Source organism: Phoxinus phoxinus, assembly GCF_949152265.1.
Source record: "Phoxinus phoxinus genome assembly, chromosome: 1".
NCBI classification, from domain to species: Eukaryota; Metazoa; Chordata; class Actinopteri; order Cypriniformes; family Leuciscidae; genus Phoxinus; species Phoxinus phoxinus.
Window position 1 is genome coordinate 31,022,802 of NC_136876.1, and position 22,336 is coordinate 31,045,137.

At 41.0% G+C, this 22,336-nt stretch overlaps 1 protein-coding gene across 10 annotated transcripts in view; it reads right to left on the minus strand.

Moving 5' to 3' along the window:
• Positions 1–2,659: 2,659 nt before the first annotated feature.
• Positions 2,660–22,336, minus strand: part of caskin1 (CASK interacting protein 1) — a 97,084-nt gene continuing 77,407 nt past the window's right edge. The window contains exons 7-23 of one of the 10 annotated variants that reach the window (XM_079630465.1): positions 17,701–17,809; positions 17,027–17,135; positions 16,792–16,886; positions 15,550–15,676; positions 13,878–14,108; positions 13,594–13,620; positions 12,045–12,149; positions 11,454–11,569; positions 10,591–10,690; positions 10,233–10,336; positions 8,977–9,087; positions 7,909–8,010; positions 7,397–7,535; positions 6,069–7,267; positions 5,227–5,962; positions 4,538–5,069; positions 2,660–3,260 (exon numbers count right to left, since the gene is read on the minus strand). In XM_079630465.1, the coding sequence (XP_079486591.1) occupies positions 3,164–3,260; positions 4,538–5,069; positions 5,227–5,962; positions 6,069–7,267; positions 7,397–7,535; positions 7,909–8,010; positions 8,977–9,087; positions 10,233–10,336; positions 10,591–10,690; positions 11,454–11,569; positions 12,045–12,149; positions 13,594–13,620; positions 13,878–14,108; positions 15,550–15,676; positions 16,792–16,886; positions 17,027–17,135; positions 17,701–17,809 (4,039 nt within the window). In that variant the 3' untranslated portion in view covers positions 2,660–3,163. Of the gene's footprint in view, positions 3,261–4,537; positions 5,070–5,178; positions 5,963–6,068; positions 7,268–7,396; positions 7,536–7,908; positions 8,011–8,976; positions 9,088–10,232; positions 10,337–10,590; positions 10,691–11,453; positions 11,570–12,044; positions 12,150–13,593; positions 13,621–13,877; positions 14,109–15,528; positions 15,677–16,791; positions 16,887–17,026; positions 17,136–17,700; positions 17,810–22,336 lie in introns of all 10 variants that reach the window. The other 9 variants (XM_079630461.1, XM_079630464.1, XM_079630459.1 and 6 more) reach the window with 9 other exon arrangements.

Here is a 22,336-nt window from a genome sequence, read left to right on the forward strand (position 1 = left end):
ACAATATACAGCCTGCACACACTGAGCAGTGCAGATTTCTTTTTTTAATGTCTCTGCAAATAGGATGGATTTGAAAACAGCTTTCATTATTAAATAACATCTTGCACCAACAACAAGTCTGACTTCAGTGTTTTCAGAATTTCAATATTTTTCATTGTTTTTTGTTTTTCTTCTCTGGTATTCAAAAAAGAAGCAAACATGACGATAAGAAACTGACAGAAATGAGAACTTTAAAGTGGAGAAATCAAGTTTAAGAAAAGGATGATTTCACAGTGACAAACATCCAGCTATATACACAGAAGAAGTGGGGACAGGGTTGTAACTACTCAATTAACACTGGATCGACACCCAGTCCTTTGAAGCGATAGGCGTGATAAAGCTTTTATAAAAGCCATTCCCATGCCAGACACCTGCACTCTGTCCACAGAGCAGACCACAACAAAGAGGGATATAATTCTGAAGATCTGGTGGACAAAAGCTGAGACTGGCCACATATCCCCTACACATTGTTCAGACATGAAAGACAAAATGAAAAGAACTAAAACAAGGCACATACATGTTTTAAAAAAACGTAACATTGCATAATATACAACTTATTTCATCTGAAGACATGGCAGTCAAAAAACTTATCACAAAAAGTTACCTTAAAAAATAAAACTGGAGTTCTAAAAAAATGACCATTTACAATTCATTTAAAACCCTTTGAGCCAAGAAGACACGTTTGTCTCAAATATTTGCAGTTTCATCAACAAGCCCTCTTGATGCTGCATCATTAAATACTTTGTGAAAACATCTATAATAATCTCTGTTAATAACTTAAATATTACAAATATTCTTTTCTTTTTTTTTGAGAACCGGGGAAGGGATTAAGCGTATATGGAGCTACTGAAAGTGTGTAAAGCATTGTGGGACCTACACAACAATTTTTCTTGCTCATGTTCCCCTTCCTTTGGGCCCTTTCTTAAATTGCATTTAAGATCGTTTGATACTGTGACGATTCTAATAATGAGCAGGCAGATTGTCATGGCAACAAAGATGGTTAAGTAACGAGAGACTGTGAGTTTGCTGGCAATGAGATAATGACATTCAGAGGCTTGCAAGAGGTTTGGTGCTGTCATAACAGCAAACTGTGCCCTCACCATGAATGAGTGAACATGGCATCTGGAAACATCTCATGTCCACAGAGACCAAACTGTAAAAGCATCACTCATTCTACCCTCAATATGTCCCTGTAAAAGTCACTTAATGAGAGTCTCAGTGAATATGTTTAACCCAGATACTGCTATGTTTTTCAGAAAAGGTTATGGACCCAAGCTTAATTGCATCTTGGACTAGTGCTCTTACTTTGGTCATTAAGGAAATGTCTGTCTGGATGATACTGGGGGGAATGCAATACAAAGCAGGCACACCATGGTACATTCACACCCTTAAACAGCCACTGCGCAATGTGCTGAGATTAGACTGCATGCAGGCTTCCAGTGGAAACACACCTGTCCAAGCTCACTGACCAGGGGGTGGAAATGCTGAGCATCAAGCTACATTAATGTTTGCAAAATCCTTGTTAGTTCACTACACTGTCAGTCCATAACACCTTACATGCATGTTTCTTTTTGATTGCTGTTTTATGCCACTCTCACACACACACACACACACACACACATTTGCAACTTTCTCACTTTGTGCTTCCTGACGTCCCACCTTCCGAAAACCGCTAACCATCACTGGACCCGTGTACCTCGTTCTCGCCTGTGTTTCTCAGGTCACTCATGTAGTAAAAGTCAACATGACTCTATTTACTTTCTTAATGCACAATCCTGGTCTTGTTGTGAGCAATTTATTGACACTTTATTCCTAAGAAAAATGAGTTTGTCTTAATCTTCACTTAGTGCGCACAGGCTATTGAATAATGCCAATCAATAGCTAAATAGCTATTTTGGTATTCAGTACCTAATTTAAATTGCCAAAGAACAGAATCAAGTCCCATTGTACATTTTCTAACATTTTCTGTATGGCCTGAAAATGCATTACATCATGGAAGTAAAATGGCTATTCACTTTGACTTCAAGGCCTACACTGTGTATCCCCTTTCTGCAGATGACTGAAGCATAGAGATGTCCAAGGATGAGGTCACGCGTCTCCAAATCAGAGCACACAGGCCCCTCCCTTCCCACAAGGCAATGCCTCTCACATGGACATCGGGCCTATCTCAGCTTGAACCTGTTTGCTTGTGTGTGTTAGCAGCACTGAGGTCACCTCTCACGTTAAGGCACACAGGACACTGCACATGATGAGGGCAAAGAAAAAGAGGGAAGGTGAAGGAAGAAGGCTGTGCAGGAGCAGGAATGTATGAGTTTACACAGGCAAAAAGTATATGGAAACATAAAGGGTCACAGCAGCAGCACAGAGCGAGAGCCCAGAGCAAGCACAGAGCAGGGGGTGAAACAGCCACTTCAGTCACTACATTCAACACAGCCCACAACACTCTTCAGCAGAGCACAGCCAAACATACAAGATGTTTAAGCCAGCCTTATTTTTTTGTTTTGTTTTAAAACTTCATTATAGTCATAGAAAAATCCACATATCTGTCATCAAACTTTATAGATTTCTTAATGTTTCAACACTGTATGTACCATTGAACATGAAATAAAAACATAAAATATTTATATTTATATATATATATATAACTGTACTAATGCATGACTCTCACTATGAGATTTTTTTCTTTATAGATACAAACTTTCCTCATGCTTACAATGTACACATACCATACTATTATTTCATATACAATTAATGTTTTCATATTATTATTTTACTACTCATTGCTCATGGTAGATAGAGATATTCCATGGACAGAGAGTTGAGCTTTATGTATTAAAACCCAACCTCTGCCTCTCCACCCTCTGCTCTGTCTTTGATGTTTAAAGCCCTGGATGGCCTTCTGCCCAGTCCTGAGGTACATCAACTCGGGTTTGTGCAAAACCAACTCGGAGGGAGAGAGGAGAGACGGGTGTTTCATGACAATGGGGAGGGAGCAGGAGAATAGAGGGTGAGAGGCGCAAGGGATAAGGACTAGAAAGGGGTAGGTGGGTATGTTGTTGGTCATTGTGCCCTTGTGCTCTCCCGGGGTCCTGAGGTTGTGCCACAGAGACACATGCTGTGCTCTTCACTCCAGCATGGCATCCAGCTGATCGGCCAGGTCATCGAACATGCTGCCGATGTCGTCTAGGATGCTCACTGTGCTCTTGTTTTCAGTAATTGAGCTGTGAATCAAAACACACACTTAAATATCTTTTAAAAATAAGAAAAAATGTAGCTGCAAGCAATAGTTGTGGGGTCAAAAAGACATGCAAATTCAAAGGTTAAATAGATTTATTTGGTCAACACCCCCAGTGGCGAATTTAAAAGAGAATAAATTCAAAAGCTATGAACAGATCTGCCTTTAGTTGGGACATTGGGACATTGCCCCCTTATTTATGTAGGCTCATGTCCTTCAAGGCCAGCACTCGCTCTCTGCGGTCTAATGATAATCTCCACCTGGTTGTGCCTAGGGCTCGCACAGAGTTAGGGAAGCAAGCATTTAGAATTTCTGCCCCATCAGCGTGGAATCTGTTACAGAATGAATTAAAACTTGATAACTTGGTCTCCTTTGGTCAATTTAAGAGGCTAGTAAAGTACCGGGAAGCTGGCACAATGGGCACCTGTCCCTGCTTCCCAAATTAGGATAAGTCTATGGTGACAATGGGATGTTTTTTTTATTTTTTTTTATTTATTTATTTATTCATTTTTTGGTTGATTCAGTGTACTATTAATGTATTATGTCTTGTATGTTCATTGTATTTGTTATATTTTGTATTTTTTATGTGGAACTTTTATTGCGGCTTTCTTGGCCAGGGCTCCTTCGCAAAAGAGACTTGTTCTCAAAGGATTTCCCTGGTTAAATAAGGGTTAAATAAAAACTAAAAAAGTTATCAAATTTGATCAGTTGGTGTCGCTGTCACTAAAGGTAGGTGGTTTCCTCAGGGTGTATCGATGATAGATTGCGTCAATACACAGAAGCCTTGCCAATATAAAGCCTCTTCAACTGTTCAGCTTTTTCATGTTTAAATTGGCTAACATGCTACAGGCAGTTTTAAAAATAAAAATAAATAATAATTACTATAGAATTCTGGTACTCGCTGTATTTAGCACGATGGTAGAAAACTGCTTGAAGTCTGTTTCTTAATAACCATAGTTCTGTCAGGACCACTATCGTCAAATACGATTGACAATTAGCATACAGTTTGGATTGGCGGTATGGTTCCGATCTGGGCGAGAACTCCCTGCTCCCTGAGCTTGACTAACGTGACCTGCCAGAACTGTCGCTACGCCTGATATGTAGACTCAAAACTGCTGAATTTATTTGAAGGACTTGAATTATATTTGTAACTACTTGAAAATAAATATTAACCTCAGACTAGATGCCATCATAGAGTAAATTCCTACTGGTCTATTATGCTACTGATATCTTATTTTTTTTTGCATGTTTCATGACACTCACTCTTTTTGCCCATCCTCCTTAATCTTCTCTTCTACTGCCAGCAGGGCCGCAGCCAGTGAGGCACTGGTCTCCTCTATCTTCTGGTGCATTGCATCTGCTGTCACTACCCCTGCGACACATGTTGATCCAGTTGAACTGTCCATGGATACCCCACTGATTGAGGAGCGAGGAGGCTTCACAGGTGGGGGTGTAGGGATGGGGGTTGTGGGAGTTTGGGGCGTCTGTGGGGTTTGGGGTGTCTGAGGTGTCTGTGGGGTGTGAGGAGACTGAGGTGTGTGTGGGGTGTGAGGAGACTGGGGTGTGTGTGGGGTCTGCGCACTCAAAGCTAGTGGGGTTGTAGCCTTGACAGGGTGGTTGGTCTGGGCAGAAGCTGTACTGGGCATTCTGGTGACAGTCTGCTTGGCTGGAGAGTGTGTGGGAGTGGGATTAGGTGTCGCATTTAAAGACTGCAGAACATTCTTGGATGGTTTGGGAGCTGTGGGAGGAGGTGTAGGTTTTGGTGAAATCGGAGGAGGTACTTTCTTTCCTTCAACTGTAATTAGAATAGAAAAGAGATAGGAAGAGAGACGGGAAGAGAGACTGACTGAGCGGACTTTGATTCAACAAGGTTTAAACGTTACAAGGCTTTACGGGATACTCACATAATTGTGAAAAGACAGGGCAAGTGAAAGGCCCGCACTGTGTAGTACCTGGGCTGCCAGGTGCCCCAGTTGGTCCAGGAAATGGGGCTTTCTTGGTGATGGCAGCCGGTGGTCCTTGTTTCTTCATGTGCTGGGCCAGAACAGGTTTGGGAGACACTGGAGGCTTGACGGACTTACGAGGGGCACTCTCGGTGACATGGCCTTCCAGGTCTGGACTGTCCCGACGGGGTGAGTTCTCAGGATGTTCCTGTGGCCGGGGCTGCTCTGAAACGGTCACCTCTGATACAGGGCGTCTTTTAATGGTGCCAGTCCCATTCTCATATGGTACGTGCATATGCCCATCCTGTTGTTCCTCTGCATCTTTGTCTTTGCTTTTGGGGCGGCGCTTAACCGTATTTGACTCTGTGAGCAGGAACTTGGTGCCATTTGGCTGCTGCTTGGTGCTCTGGACCCTTCTTTTCAGCGAGGCTGTGGCATCCACACATGAAAGGTCTTCCTGGGGTAAAGAGTATGCCATTTCTAGGCCCTCCTCAGCCTCATCCTTTCCCTGTCTAGGTCTTTGTTTGATGGTAAGGTTTCCATCCTCAGCAAACGGAAGGTTCTCTGCTGAACTCCCACTAGAGCTTGGCTGGGGTTCAGTGCGTTGCCTATCCTGGACTGGCTCTGGTCCTCGCTTAGCAGCAGCTACTAACTCACTGACAGGCCCACTAATGGTCCTGCGACGGTTCACTACTTCCCCATCCAGTCCAATGGCATCACGGTGCTTTGTTCCAGCAGAAACCACCTGTAGAGAAACAATCATGTTTTACTACGACAGATTTTGCTAACAGACATTTTTATGAAAAAAAATGCTGAGTATCATCCCAAGGGGGTACTGACAATCACCTTACCTGCAGATAGTGACCTGGAGATTTCTGTGAAGCAAGACCCTTGGCACCCCCACCAATAGAGGACATTTCCAACATGGCCGCAATGCTCCTCACAGTTCCTACACTGCCTGTGTCTACAGTGCCACCCAGGTCACTAGCACGTCTTTGTGGTTGATAGGGAACATCCAAAAGAGGTCCACTGCTTGTCTCCTTGGGCACTTCAGCCAGATTACTGCTGGAGCTTGAGATAGCAGAACTAGAGCGTTTAGGGGGAGGTGGAGGAGGACCTTTCTTCTTCTGCCTGAGTGCAAAGGACTGGCTTCGGTTGACATTCTTTTCTGCCTGCCCTTTCATTGAGTTACTGCGACCCACTCGGTGCTGTACTGTGGCATACTTTCCTCCTGAATCTGTCACATTCAGTTCGTCGCGCTCCTGCTCACCATCAGACAAAGCATATCGATTCAGGCTGTGGGCACGTTTTTTAGGCAGACCATATTCGTCGCAAGCTTCGTCGCCATCTGGTGGCAGGCACAGGAGTGGCACTGAGACAGCAGCTCCTTGGGGTGCAGCTTCCATGGTTTCCACAGGCTGGGCAGCTGGGTGTGGATGGGACATTTGAGTGGGAGATTGGGGGTGAGCACGAGGTGTCATGGGCTTCTCTGTCTGCTGAAGCAGCTGAGGACTAGGTTTTGGTTTACCCGGTGGGTTGCTCATCGTTTGTGAGGTGGGAGGCTTCATTTTGGTGGGTGTTTGTGGTGGAGTATAGGGTGGTCCTGCACCTTGGGGATAAGACTGACGTGGTTTTGGTTGCGCCGATGAGACACTTCTCTGACCTCCTTGGCTGCTCTGGCGCATGGTACGTGCCTCCTTTCTGGGTGGCCCGCTAGGCTCCTCTGTGTCTCGGCTCTTATTCATGCTGTTCTCATGCAGACTGCGGGCTCGGTGCTGTGCTCCAGGACCACTGTTGGTTCTCACCTCTGTGCCGTCCTGCACATCAGCAGGGTGTTTAAGAGCTGCCTGTAATTCCCCGCTCAGTTCACTGTCCTGGAAAGTGCTCATTTTAGGAGACATACACTCTCCGCTGTCATGGGGTGGGCTCTCAATTGCCATCACTTCCTGAGAGGCTGGGGGGGGCTTTTTACGCAATGCGTTACGACCATCAGAGGCCTTCTGGATCTCAGCCAGCTTCTTCACTGCAAGCATAAGCTTCTTCTGGTGTCCTACGCAAATTTGGTTAGAGAAGTACTGTAAACCAACATGGCCTATGCAGTTTGGTAAAAAAGAGAAGTTTTATGTGTAATCATTTTGAAGTAGAAAGATTATGGATCCCAGTCCACTTTCTATCTTACCAAGTTTTGTAATGCCAATCTCCTGAAGGTCCTCCCATGTTATGTCAGTGATAAAGTCAATGTTCTCATAGCCATTTTTGACTAAAATTTGGTGATATTGGCTCAACCCAATCATGGATAACCATTCTCCAAGACTCGCCTACAGATTAAATACATATAAAAACAAATTACATCTGGGTGCGTGTGTATGTGTGTGCTCAGGTATTCCTACGTTGTGGGGACAAAATAGTAATACCAGAAATGTTATATAGTGTGGTGACATTTTTTGGTCACAGCTTTTAAATGTATTTAAATGCTTTCCTAAATGTATTATTTACACATTATACTATGTATTTTGAAAATGTTAAAATGCAGGAAGTTTTTTTGTGAGGGTTGTGTTTAGGGTTAGGGTATCTATACAGATTGTATAGGTACTGTATAAAAATCAATACGTCTATGGAAAGTCCCCATAAAACATGGAAACCCAATGTTTTGTGTGTGTGTTTCTGTGTGTCTGCACTTGTTAAACCCACCGGTTTTTGGTCAGGCAGCCACTCATTAACACTGAGCTTATTTATCTCTGAAGTTATCTTCTTTCGATGTCCTGGTTTGGTTACTCCAATAGCTGTTAAATCCTGAAAATACATATATGAGTCCCAGAATCCATCAGATCCATAACCAATCACATTCAAGAACCCCAAGACCTTTGTACACACATACACACTTAACCAAGTGGTGCATATTCTATAAACATTACATTACATACACAAAAAAGATGACAGAAGCTGATGAAAAAAAATGGGAAAGGGAAAATAATCAAATAATACCAGGAGCAAGTGAGGAAAAGAAGCCTTTTCAGAGTACCCCCAAACAAAATCGAACCTAATTGAACATATCCATGGTTTTTAAACCAAATACCCTTGTTAATTCTGCTTTCAGCAATAATAATATGTAAATCTCATGAAGGCAGTGGTTTAATGTAATTAAGTATGGTAGATACGTTTGGTTCCAGGAATTCTAATTGCTCAAAGATTAATTTCAGTTTTAGTAACAATTTAGTTCAGTTCAAATTAGTAAAATATTTGAAATTACAAATCGAATTTTAGTGAAAATTCATGAAATTACCATTAATAGTAAAATATTTGCAAATGAAAAAAGCATGTGATTAAATGCTTTAATTTTAATATGCACATAAATACATAGCTCACAAAAGCATGTACATATGCTTAAGTTATTATGTGGGTCATCAAGATACCAATATAACATAATAGGAGACACATCTGATAACCACAACAGCAACAATGTCTGGGGGTGGAGGGGGTTCTGGGTGAGATATTTCCATCCTTTGCCACGAGTCTCATAAAGCCTCTATGAGCCATGCCCCTGGCTTTATGTACCAAGTTCAGACTCATTGCAAGCCATTTCACTTCAAAATCCAAGAAGAGTTTTTTTGGTTGATTTGTTTTTATCTTCTGACTGCTTCTTTTCTGTGCTTTGGGTGGGTATGTGAGTGTTACATTTAGGGAAGAGGGGAGTGACGTAAATAGTTTAGGGTGGCTTAAGGAGGTGTGGGGGGGGGGGGGGGGGGGGACAACTCTTACCTCTGGGGTCATTCGGCTAATTGTAGGAATGTCATAGCCGGCGCTGATGAAGTTTGGAGCGTAGACCTGCAGCTGAAATTCACTCAGCCATTCGATAACAGCCTCTGAGCTCTAGAAGAGAAGATGGGTGGCAGTCTATCACTGTTTGGGTCCCGTGGCCGAAAATGGACCAGACCCCAGGACAACAAATGAGCCAATGACCAATGTCACAGCTTCACTAAACTTTATAAGTTCATAAATAGCTAAAAGGTCCACCCTATTTTTCCAGGATTACTATTGCTCCAGGTACCTGCTCTGGTAACAAGGGACAAAGCTTTAGCAAATAAGGACTCTCCTTTCTGAACCCTAAAAAGTAGTGGCCATACAGTTTCTGCTTTGGAATGCCATTTCCCTGGAAGTAGGAGGATGTACTGTAAAAAGGGAGTTGGGCAGCAGAGAAAATATGGCTGTTTTGAACAGATGGCCCTTAGTCCACAAGTCCAGCATGGAGCAGCTCTACTCAGCAGCTCAAAAGTCCTGCTGGGAAATATATGGCAGCCATATTTCTCTGTTATATGACTTCATGGCAGAATTTCTGATCAGCTGATCAAAAACTGCGAGGGTCAGATATGCATTACCAATTTGCAACATACAATCTCATTTAATGAGATAAAGTAATACCTCTACTGTGTCATATTTTGTTGGTATTGTGTTAAAAAATAAAAAATGTCTAGAAAAATATCAGTGTAATAATAAAATTTACCCTATAGCTGTTCTTCAAGTCTCAATATAGACAGACTAAATCTTGATCCTGCCCCAATTACCATATCACTCCACATTTAAAACACACTTCTACATTGTTGGGTACTCTCTGAAAAGAAATCAAAAGGTGAAAATTACTGAAAATAAGGCAAAAAAAACAAATTTGGAATGGACTTTGGTGGAAATGTAGCAAATAAAATGAAATGAATGATCAGAAAAGATCACAGTGAAAGGAATCGCCGTCAATATTAGACAGCAGTATCAGACAGAGCAGTTGATAGAAGCCTGAAACTGAGGACAGCATGTACGGAAGCCTGCGGAAAAGCCCACTCACCGTGTCCTGACGACAACCGAGAGCGCGTAATACCGATGAGGCCAGCTGTGAGAGGAAGTGCTGGGAAAGCATCCTGGATGTGCAGATGCCAGTGCATCTATATGCATGTGTGTGTGTGAGAGTGTATGCTTGTTTAAGGAAAGGTAACGGGACAGTGTGTTTTGAGTAGGAGTCTCCTTACCTTCCCCTCAGGCAGCGCCTCCCCTTTTCTCTGGGACACCGCCTCCCCATACGGCTGCTCATGGAGTGGACAGCTTGACAAACTCTGACTCCGTGAGGAAGATCCTAGAAGGACCATGAGATCATTCATACACATTGGAGCATTGCTATTACACAACCAATCCCTGTTATGTTTTTTGACTAACTACTCATTTAGCCAATCAGATCTTTGTGATGCTACCACCCACAGCAATTAGTGCAACCATCTGGCACAAAAAAGTAGCCAAATCTTTTATTTGTGAAAAAAAAAATGGAGAGACTTCTTTGTGACAAGATACTCTCATATGAAACCTTTTGAAACCTTTGAAATTCCCACTAACCTTTGTTGCTGGAAGCATGAGAAGGGTGTTCCAAAGACTTTGTCTGCTCCAGCAGGTGTTCTTTAGCTTTGGCAGACTGTGACAAAACCGTGGCCAGAAGCTACAGGATAAACAAAGCTCATCAGATCAAGAAATAACATACAAATATCAATGCAGACTATGCAAATTGGACCTCAAGTGCACCCCCTTATTAAAGAACAAAGCTTTGTGAGACTGAGTAACAGGTTCTTCTCTGATGTATTAAAGGTCCTGCTGGAAAATTCAGCTAAAACCATCCCCTCAAGGTAGCTGGTTGAAGCTGATTATTTTTTGGTCAGGTCCAAGCTGACTTAGATGGACTACCAGCTAATGGGGTTAAGGTTGACCTCATAAACCATCTTGGTCAACCTGGTTAGGGATGGTAGATTCGTTTGTTGGGAGGTCTTTTAAGGTGGTTAGATGGTCCAAGCTGGTTTAGCTGGACTGCTTCGACCTTGTAAATCATCTTGATCCACCTTATTTGGTCTGGAAGACTAGATGGTAGCTGGTTTTAAATGTTTTCTAGCTGGAGCTGAAGCTCATTATTTATGTTTTTTAATCCATTCAAGCTGGTTCAGGTGTACTACCAGGAAATGGGCTCAAGGTTGGCCTTGTAGATCATCTTGGGCTGGTTAGGGCTTATAGATGACTGAACTTGACAAGGCTGTTCATCTTAGGATGTTATGACCTTCTTCTTTTTTTCAGAGATTGTAATACACCTAGTAATACTGGCAATATATAAGAGGCTTCTAAAATGAATGACAAACAACAAATAAGGCAGTTCTTTCAGGTATCTTCTCAAACCACAATTGAAGTTGTGTCACTTTGCATGTCAGATAGCTCACCTTGACTCCCTCTGCCTGTGCGTGAAGGATATTGCTGCTGCCTGCGCTCTGTCCACTACCAGAGGATCGGGCACTGGCCACACTCCCTGAACTGCCCACACTGCTGCGGTCTCCACCTGGAACAACAAGCCCCCAGCAAACACATACACAAACACAGTCAGCCTCATTGGACCATACCACCACGATTGCTCCAATCACACCACTATGAACTTCCCCTCTGCAATGCACTGATCTGATACACGGGATGACAGAGACTTACATAACAATGGTGAAAGACCAGGTGATTGATGGACACAAGACATGTTAGTCACTAATACAAACACACTCAGGCCCACACTGCATTCATTGAAAATGCAGTTTGCCACAGGGGTACAGACACATCTGTGGATTGTCTACGTGTGCTCTTGAGGGAACGATTCCACGGATGTTACTGTAACAGAGCGAATGAGAGCCTTTCAATGGGCCTACACGCCTGCAACTGAGGAGGTTTCTGAGTTCAGGCGTACAGCAGCTGCACCAGGAGCGTGGCAAAGCAGGAGGAGTCATGAGAAGAGGAAGAGGAGGACGAGGAAGGGGCAGTCCTGCTGTTACCTGCCACAGGCTTGCGCAGCACCCAGATCTCTTCGCTGCTGCCGCCCTGGGGACCACCGGCTGTGGTGGGTGAGCCATGTGGACTGGAGTCTGAGCCGCGAGAACCTTTAACACAGAAACCACCATTAACTGCGCCCTGGCTTGGCCACCTGCTCGGGATCAGAGGTTTTCTGGACAGGTCAGGCAAGAGGAAATCTTAACTGTATGTATGTGCTTTAGCAGTCTGTTTGACCACAAACCTCACTCTCTCTCTTTCAAACACACACACAAGGCAATCACGCATATATATACTGTATATCTAAAACAAATATATATGAACATTTATATACAGAGGTACATGAAATATATAAGAAGAAACATGTACTGTATATATGTGTATATACATATATATATGCCTTGATTTACACATACACATAGGTAGAACATATATAATATATACAGAGATATATGATTATATATGTAAATAGGTTTAACAACAAGAGGAGTTGCAGTGCATTACAGGAGCATAGTTCATTAGGGACTCCAAAGACATCAAACCACAAGTGTACGTAAATGTGTTTAAATACAAATAAATGCAATAACATCTTATGGCAATGGTCTCTAATCATTGAAGAGAGACCGTCTCACCAGACTATAATGTTGTTAAAGGAATAATTCACCTAAAGATGAAAATTATGCCATAATGTTTTCTGCCACCTGTACTGTGTGATTTTCTTTTGTGAACACAAAATAAAATATTGTTCTAAAACTGTTTTTGTCCATACAATGCACGAGTTGTTTTGGGCTCCACTGACTTTCATTGTGTGTAAAAAAAGAATATATATATTTTTTATGTTCCACAGAAGAAAAAACTCAGGTTTGGAACAACATAATGGCGAGTGAATTATGACAGAATTGTAACTGTCCCTTTAGGTTTGTTTTACGATTCCCAGGCCCAGACAGAATGTGCAATTTGTTTTGCTGTTTTTAAGAGAAAATCTGCACAATTCTTCAGAATGGATTCAAACATTTTACAGGGAGTGAGCAGGAAAATAAATTAGATTAGTCAAAATGTTTTACTATGTCCACCATTCAAATTCTGCTGGGCACAGATTCCATGTGGGCCTGATGATTACTGATCATTTACAACTAAAACAGACATATTTATATTACAATTTAAGGTGATCCAGAGAACATAAGAATATCTTCATGCCCCGTACCAATATCAAAGTTGGGTTTGATACACATTGCTGAAAGGATCAGAGTTAGTATGAATGGACAGATTAGCAGAGTTGAGACGAAGGAGAGTTGAAACAGACAGATGTTCAGTGACGGACAAATGGCTGTGCAGAGATGCAGGTATGGAGGGGTGAGAGGCTGGCTGCGCATTCCCTATTGGTCACGTGTACGAGTGAACGGTTGACAGGGGCAGTGGAGCAAATCCAAAGTGTGGTCATCACAGAGAGGGAAAATACCAAGATCAGGGAAATTTAGGGGTAAAAGAGGAGAGATAACAGCTTCAACAAAGAGAGGCCCATAAACCTCTTTTGTGCTGGTTAAAGGAACTTACTAGCCAAATCTTGATCATTCTTGGCCTCTAAAAGAAATCAACAACCAAAATAATGTCAGAAAATAAAACGAAATTAAAAGTAAAGTTCAGAAATAATAATTTTCAGAAAAATAATTTCAGAAAACTTTAAGGAATTAGTGGAACTAATTGATCATTTTTTGTATTCAGATATTTCAATGAAAAATACTGTGATTTAACACATTCCTTAAAGCTTTGTGAATAATAATAACAACAATAATAAATAATAATAATAATACAGTGGAGACAGATTAGGGGATCTGTACCTTGTCCACTGTGCGGCTCTCCTGAGGTGTTTGGGGACCTGTTATAGCCAAAGGAAGTGAAAAGTGGCAGATGGGAATGTGGTGGCGGAGGTGGAGGAGGCGGCAGGATATGAATCTCATGATACGAGTCCCCATTCACCATGGCAACGGCGGGCGACACGGGGCCGCACACCGGCGCACAGAGCTGTATCTTTTGATACTGTTGGGTACAAGTGACTGTACTCCATGAACCTAGATACGACAACACAGCAACCACCACCACCACCACAACAAACAAAACAATTACACATAAGAGAGGGAAAGCAAATTAACCCAACACAAAAATCACAACCAATCACAAAATTCTAAACGGAAAAACCATAAAAGACAAATTAAAAGGAAGAAAACGCTTGTTTTTCACTTCGAGCTGTTCGGGCAAATGGCAATAACTATTTCTTCAAGGATGAATGATATTTTTATAATGTACATTTGAAATAGAGGTGATGTGTGCAAATGCAAGGTTAGTGAAATGAAATGATCTGGTGCTTGTAGTAGAACACAAATATTTGTCTCTGTAAGTGCCTGAGGAGAAATACTGTAGAGCTGCCTTCTCAAAGAGAAGTTTAGTAAGCGTGACTCTGTGTGTGGGAGGGTGGGTGTGCGAGAGTGTGTAATTTGACCATTTATGTTCGCTATGAGCACAGCAGGGCTTGTTTGAGATAGTTGTCCTCCTTCACTAATTACATTCATATAACAGAAAATATATCAACAATGTTTTTTTCTTTCATAAAAACTATAAGAAAGGAGTTCTAAAAAGCGCACAGAAATGTGGATGGAGTGGAGGAGACCGAGCAGCAGATGCAGAGACACAGACATGGATACTTAGTGAAGCATGAGACACAATGAACACACAGATTAGACCCCTGCTGAGATATCAACCGGACATAAACCCATTGAATGGAAAGAGCGCACTGTATGGATCATATGCACCTGCATGAGTGCACAAAAAAGTGTTCTGTTGCCCAATGATTCTTCCAATGAGTGACAATCTAAATATCTATTTAATCTCTTCTCTTCTCTACTCTTCTCTTCTCTTCTCTTCTCTTCTCTTCTCTTCTCTTCTCTTCTCTTCTCTTCTCTTCTCTTCTCTTCTCTTCTCTTCTCTTTATGAAGAGGTACTTATTGGCCAATTTGAACTAAGATCTAGATGTAACCCACACTAATATTTATCTGGTGACACTGTATCTGTTCCATCAATGAAAAAATAACAGTGAAAAAAATGGACCGTTATTTGCAATATAGTGAGCGCAACACTGACCAATGTTTGAGTGTCGAAGTGACAGAAGAGCGTTTTGTGAAAATAGCAAATGTAAATAGACCCAAAGGGTTCAATCCAATGAGATCTGCTGTTCTGTCAATGTATGGATGGAGGCAAGGCCACTATTTAAGGTACTATTAATGACCAGCTTTTTTCCCCCCTGACAGCATGAACTACTACATTGCGAGATGAGAAAAGAGCTCTACATTTGCCCTGTTTTTGTTGCCACAAAAGCAGATGGCCCTGTCTGGCTCTCAATCCAGTGCACATGAGCATCATGAACAGCTGGCTGTAAACAGAATCAGGTTCAGCAGCATTACTTATGCATCTGTGAGTGTGAGAGGCAGCACTGACCCGCCCGTTGTCGTCTCTTACCCACAGCCCCAGGCCTCTTACTGATCACCTCCACTATGCTGGAGGGGAAGTAGCCCACTCTGTCATTCCCTGTGCGGTTATCATGGATGCAGCCCTTCCACCTCCCATCTGAATGTTGCTCCAGAACCTACAGAGTAATGAATCATAATCGTCCATCATCTATAATGGCAATATACATTGTCTGGGCGCTTTTAATACTTTGTAATTTCAAAATTAAATGAATTCATTTAAAGTCTTATGTTTATGAGCCAGCAGTAACCAGTGGCAGAAATTAGAAATAATTTTAATGTTAATTTATTTTATTTTATATACACTATACCGTTCAAAAGTTTGAAGTCGGTAAGATGTTTTTGAAAGAAGTCTCTTATTCTCACCAAGGCTGCATTTCTTTAATCAAAGACACAGTAAAAGTAATATTGTAAAAAATAGTATTACAATTGAATATACCAGTTTGTTTGTTTTTTTAATTTGGCTTTGAATTTCTATAAAAAATTCTACATTTTATTATTTTAGTATTCTCTAATGAATAATATAATTATATTGAATATTGAATTAATGGCATTTATTTGAAATATAAATATTTTTTAACAGACAGTTTTTATCAATTTAATGTGTCTATGCTGAATAAAAGTTTTAATTTTCTTTTAAATCATTTTAGTAGTGTATATATCATGTATATGCCAATATTGGGAATTGTTTTTAAATTTATTTATTTTATGTTTTATCTTTGTGAGGGCATTCTTTCAAACCATATAAAAACGTAACTAAACAGGCCTAGAATAAACCGATAGTATGTCGATAAATGACAGTACAGGTAAAGCGTTTAAATATTTGGGGCAGTTCTGTGTTTGCGCTAAACCCTGGATAATTTCTGAGGTAAAGAATTAGACCATTTCAAATATCATACCGTATATAGAGCAAAAAGAGATCTATTTTCTCTGGGAAAGAGCTGATGTGTGTCTAAATTATTTTTGACAGTCTGAGGAAAAACACAGGCAACAGTGCCCTCTGTTGAGAAATTCTGAAAGTACACTGAACTAACTACTATGATTACAAAGGATTATTGTGGAGGACAATTTATAATGTAAACCAAAATTAAAACAAACATTGTGAATTTTTTAAATAGTCAGCATATTTAACACTGTTTGAAATCTATATAATACATGAGAGTAAAACAAACTGTTTAAATGAACAGTTTTCAAAGGTCCTGAATTGATTTAGAGCAGGTCTTATGAAAATTACCGTGATAACGTCTCCAGCCTTTATGTTGAGGCTTGTCAGGTCGTAATTGTTGCAGTAGTCCTTCAGGGCCCTGACCTGCAAGGCTGCTGAGGCATCTGCACAGAGATAAGCAGACATACTGTAAACAGCATAATCTACTACACATCACTTATAAACATATATACATGAATACATATGTGATATATAAAAATAGAAAAATAAAGTCTTCCGTTTTATTGCCCTCCAATTTTCTGACCTCGTAGCATCTGCTTGATTTCCCGGCTGGCCTGTGTAGCAGTGAACTGATAGACGATATCCAGCGCTGTCTGGCTGAATGTGTTTCTCACTGCTGCATTGATGCCACTCTGTAGGGAGAAGAAGGATAAGGCAATATTAGATCATGTTTGGGATCCAATTGACTAACATGGTAGAAATGTTTTTCAATGAGACAGAAGTTTGATCTTTTTACGTACCATTTAGATAAGAGGGTATATGAGACTAAAAACTCTAGCCACTTCTAAACAATTCACTATTCTAAGTAATTCAATGCATAGTGTTGGGATAGGGCAGTGGATATCCAACCTTTTCAGGAGATGGACTAGTTAAAAAATAGACCTCTTAACGGGCCAAATCTGCAGGAAACCATATCACACAAATGAGCTAGACAAGACTAAATAAGTGGACTGTTCACTAGCGTTGGATTCAGACAATTATGTAACCTGAGGTATAACGGTCAGGTATACTATTAATACTTTATTACAAATCAATGTTATCACAATCAGTGTGGGTAAATCCATCAGTAAATGAATGTTGGTGCTTACTGACAACTATAAATTAGTGATGTTATTTTATTAGGCTGCTGTGTTGCTGCTGTTGTGCACTAAATTCCCTTCAGGGATCAATAAAGTTTCTCTATCAATGTCTACTTACATCCAGCAGGAGGCGCACTACGTCAGTCTTCCCACACAGTGCAGCCTCGTGAAGGGCAGTGCCCGCTTTGGTCTGCCTGTTGATATCGATGCCCGCCTGGATCAGCAGTCTATTGAGAGTGGATACAATTAGAATGACACAACCACTGAAAACCACTGTGATCAAACTGCTCAATTTTAAGCTTGTTATTATTGTCCTCATGTTGCCAGCACTTATGTGAGGGATAATATAAAGTCATCAGTGATCATCTTCCTGATGAGGTTTATTATGCAATCATAACCAGCTGGCTGTACTTTACATTAGCCTGATTATACAGCTACTTACAAGATAAATAAATAGTCATGAATTAGTTAATAAAATGTTATTTCACACCATTCTTACACAATATTATTATGCGAGAAAAAGAAACCACAGAGAAATAAGAGAGGCAGTATATGCGATTGGAGTAGAATATACAGTTTAGTTATCATTAAATAAAATATTTGACAGCAGCATGCCACATTTGACCAATCAGAATCAAATATTCCAGAGAGCCATGTAATTATGTTAAAGGAACACTCCGACTTTTTGGGACTTTAGCCTATTCACCTTATCCCCCAGAGTTAGATAAGTCCATACATACCTTTTTCATCTCCGTGCGTGCTATAAGTCTATGCTAGCTGCAACCATTTACATCCAGTCTTTGTGCTAAGCTAGGCTAGCGGTGGGTGCGTCAAACAGACTTATAGCACGCACGGAGATGAAAAAGGTATGTATGGACTTATCTAACTCTGGGGGATAAGTTGAATAGGCTAAAGTCCCAAAAAGTCGGAGTGTTCCTTTAAACTTGTAAGTACTGCAAATTGCTCCCCCCAAAAATCAGCCTCCTGAAGACTGAAAAACCTCAATTAAATAGAGCATGACCTTCTGACACTAGAGTAAATTCAATTACGGCAGCGGGACATCAGCAGACACAGGTGGCCTGAGTCATGGCTTCAGAGAGGAGGATGGGAAACGGGGTGAGAGCAGAGAACTAGGCCCTGGCGCGGTATCAGACACCTCCACTATAATTAGCTATCAAAATAACCCTTTTTAGCTTCACATAATGCCCTCTCGTGCTCGACCCCTCTTGGAAAACACAGGAGATTAAAAAGCATATTGACTGGCTGGGTGAGCACACATTGGTCTGACTGTGTGCTGCTGAGCCATGCGTCACTTAGCATGGGCCCACACCGGAAACCATAGTTTTTCAACTAGTGGGCAAATGGCCACACACGTCACCTGTGTTAATTAAATATATGAGAGCTTTAACACAGGTACATGATATTAAGTTTAGGAGACAGTGTTTTAATATGAAGGTAATGGCTTTGGTTGGAGGTGCCATGATCCATTTCTTTCACAGATATGAACAACAAATGAAGCCTGCTTTCATATTTTCCCTCACTTCATCAATCTGACTGTTTAGGGTTGTCCAATGTGTACGGCCTCTAGGGTTACTGGATTAATGATGTAATTAACAGCCTTGCGATAGCCCACACTGTTGCTGTAACCTGCACATGCACATGGCCTATAATTAGCTCCAGGCTGATCAGAGCTGGACTCTGCTGGATTGGTGAGAGAGGGAGGTGTGGGTGCTGTGTGGGCACATCTAATGTGTGGCACTGCAACACTTAGAAATTCAGTCAGGTTAATTAATGATGTGTGTCAATGCGCAGTGATAGACCTGACCATCACATGTTCCTTTCTGACACACTGACCAAGTCGAATAGTTTTTCAATTCACAGTTTGTTTGTTACTCACCCCAAACTTTTGAATGGTAGTGTATCACAGTTTCAACAAAAATGTTAAGCAGTTTTCAACACTGATAATAATAATAATAATACATGTTTCTTGAGCAGCAAATCATCATATTAGAATGATTTCTGAAGGACCATGCATGTGACACTGAAGACTGATAAAGAGTAGGGGTGTAACCCCGGCATCCTGGCCAAGTTTGCCCCTTGTCCTCTGTCCATCATGGCCTCCTAATCATCCCCATATACTGATTGGCTTCATCACTCTGTCTCCTCTCCACCAGTAAGCTGGTGTGTGGTGGGCGTTCTGGTGCAATATGGCTGCCGTCGCATCATCCAGGTGGATGCTGCACATTTGTGGTGGTTGAGGAGATTCCCCCTTCCATATGTGAAGCACTTTGAGGACCCAGAAAAAGCGCTATATAAATGTAACAAATTATTATTAATTATTATTAAGACTGGAGTAATGCTGCTGAAAATTCAGCTTTGACATCACAGGAATAAATTACATTTTGAAATATATTCAAACAGTTATTTTAAACTGTAATAATATTTCACAATATTACAGTTTTTACTGTGTTTTTGATCAAATAAATGCAGCCCTGGTGAGAATAAGGGCCGGTTCACACAGAACGTGTTTTTTCTGTTAAAAATGTGAGATGCAGGTCATTGGAATGAGGGGAAAAAAGCAAGGTCTGGAGACGCGTTTTTTAAAAGTTGGATATCTTTTAACTCGAGCGGAGCGTTTTTAGAACGCGGTGTCATGCGTGAGATGCTGCAAAAGACGCGAGAACCGAGCGCAACGGTTAAATACGTCGGTCTAACATCCATTTCTAAATGAAATTATTACAGTTTATGCACTTCATTTTGATTTCATTTTGATTTTCAATGTAATTACATTTTTAGTATTTTTTCTGGTTTTGTATTTTTTATTATTGTTTTTTTATACTGCACTAGAATATACAATGACAAACAGCCACATGCTGACATCTGTATTGACACAGAGTATTGATCCTTATTGACAACTGCACTGATAGTTCTGATAGTTCCTCAGGGCTTGAGACTGAAACTGTTCATCATCATCATAATCACAACCAGAGAGTTTACGTTTAAAAGCAGTTTAATTTTAGATACCCACTGGAAAAAAAGGAAAAGTAAGACTAAAATTTGTTTTATATAAATAAATCATACTGTATATGGAACATTTGGGTATATGATGCATTGTGATTAATGTGTAACTGTTGTCCAGCAAAATGTCTGACGTGCAGTGTAGCATTCGCATGGTACAAAGGCAGGACAGCGCAGAACACCTCTGATCTTCCTCTCATCTCTGTCTGATCATGGAGGAGGTCTGGCTGTCACAATGATGGATGGCAGTGTGTTGTATTAGGGAGTGGATGGGGCCTGGCACACCCTTAGGAATACAGCCGGGTACGTGCACCCTCAACCATGCTCATGTTCCCAGTGGAAAGAAGGAAAGATGCCCTTCATCACAAGCAGGTGCAGCTGGTTGTGGACAGATACGGCAGCTAATGCTGAGGACACCACTTGTCCAGTTTATAACTCACTTGGGCTTGTATGTTGATGCACGAAATGCATGGCTGAGCCGAGATCTGGAGCAATGGATTTCTCATTCAATGTAAATAGTTGCATGAGGACCTTTGGGCATTTATATGATAATGCAGTGGGAAGTCACATGATAATTGACTTATAGCTCATCAAAGGGTTTCTCTAATTAGCTGATTTCTGAGCTCCAGGCCAGTTCTGATAATGCTCAGATCTCATAACACACGCACACAACTATCAACGGCTCAGTCAAAATGGGTGAGTGTGAAAATGAAATACTCAGTAAAGCAGTGGCTAAAATGAAATAAAATAATTTTATATAAAATATATATATTTCAGATAATATGTAATTATGTATTTCATAACTCTGGTGTAGTGTTAATTACAGCCTATTACACTTTTACACTCAAGGGCCATCAATGAAAAAAAATATATATAAATTTGCCCCCAGAATAGTGTACTTCAGAGTATGGACAACTGGACTCCTTCGTCCAAACAATGGCTTGGGGAATTACTGGTTTTGCAATTCCGTTTGATTCCAGTGGTGCAGAAATGGCTTTGTTGAACACGATGGATATTGTATTACATGTTGGGTGACTGACTGTTTCCCATCCTCTCTCATGAGCGGCAGTAAATCCAGCGCTTCTGCCTGCACACGCTGCCTGCATCATCATCACATGCTCATTGGCTGCTCATTAGCATAAGTGTCTGCAGAGTCTCACTTCAGCAAGCACATGGATCCATTAACACTCAAACACACACAGTGTGTCCCAGCGTCACATCACACCAATGGATCATGAAGTCAACTTCCATTAATATAATGTAGGCTTTTCCCTCCCCCATCTACATTTCCATCCCAGAGCTCCAGTACATGTTACATTGTTTTGATTGTGTTTATGACCATGACTAAAACAACTTTCTTAGCTCTTAAAATGAAAAGTGCTGGTTTAGATCAAATGCAGAGTGATTCAAAGTACAATACAAATGACCTTTTTTTGGTTTCCTTAACAAAATAAATGTACATGTGATGCAAAATTGCATAAAAATAGGACAGTTCATTTATCAAAATACTTTTTTGCGATTCATCTCAAAATTTAAGCAAATAACACTGCAATCACAATATAATCCAAGCACCTTTCTGCATTCCAGGCAGACATATTTGATCATTCTGATCTTGTCTTCTGCAGCGTCTCGTGGATGATATGCGTTCAAAAATGTGGCGTTCAAGTTAAAGAACAACCTTTAAAAAAACATACCTTACTTTTCTTTCATTTCACTGCCCTGCGTCTTGCAGTTTT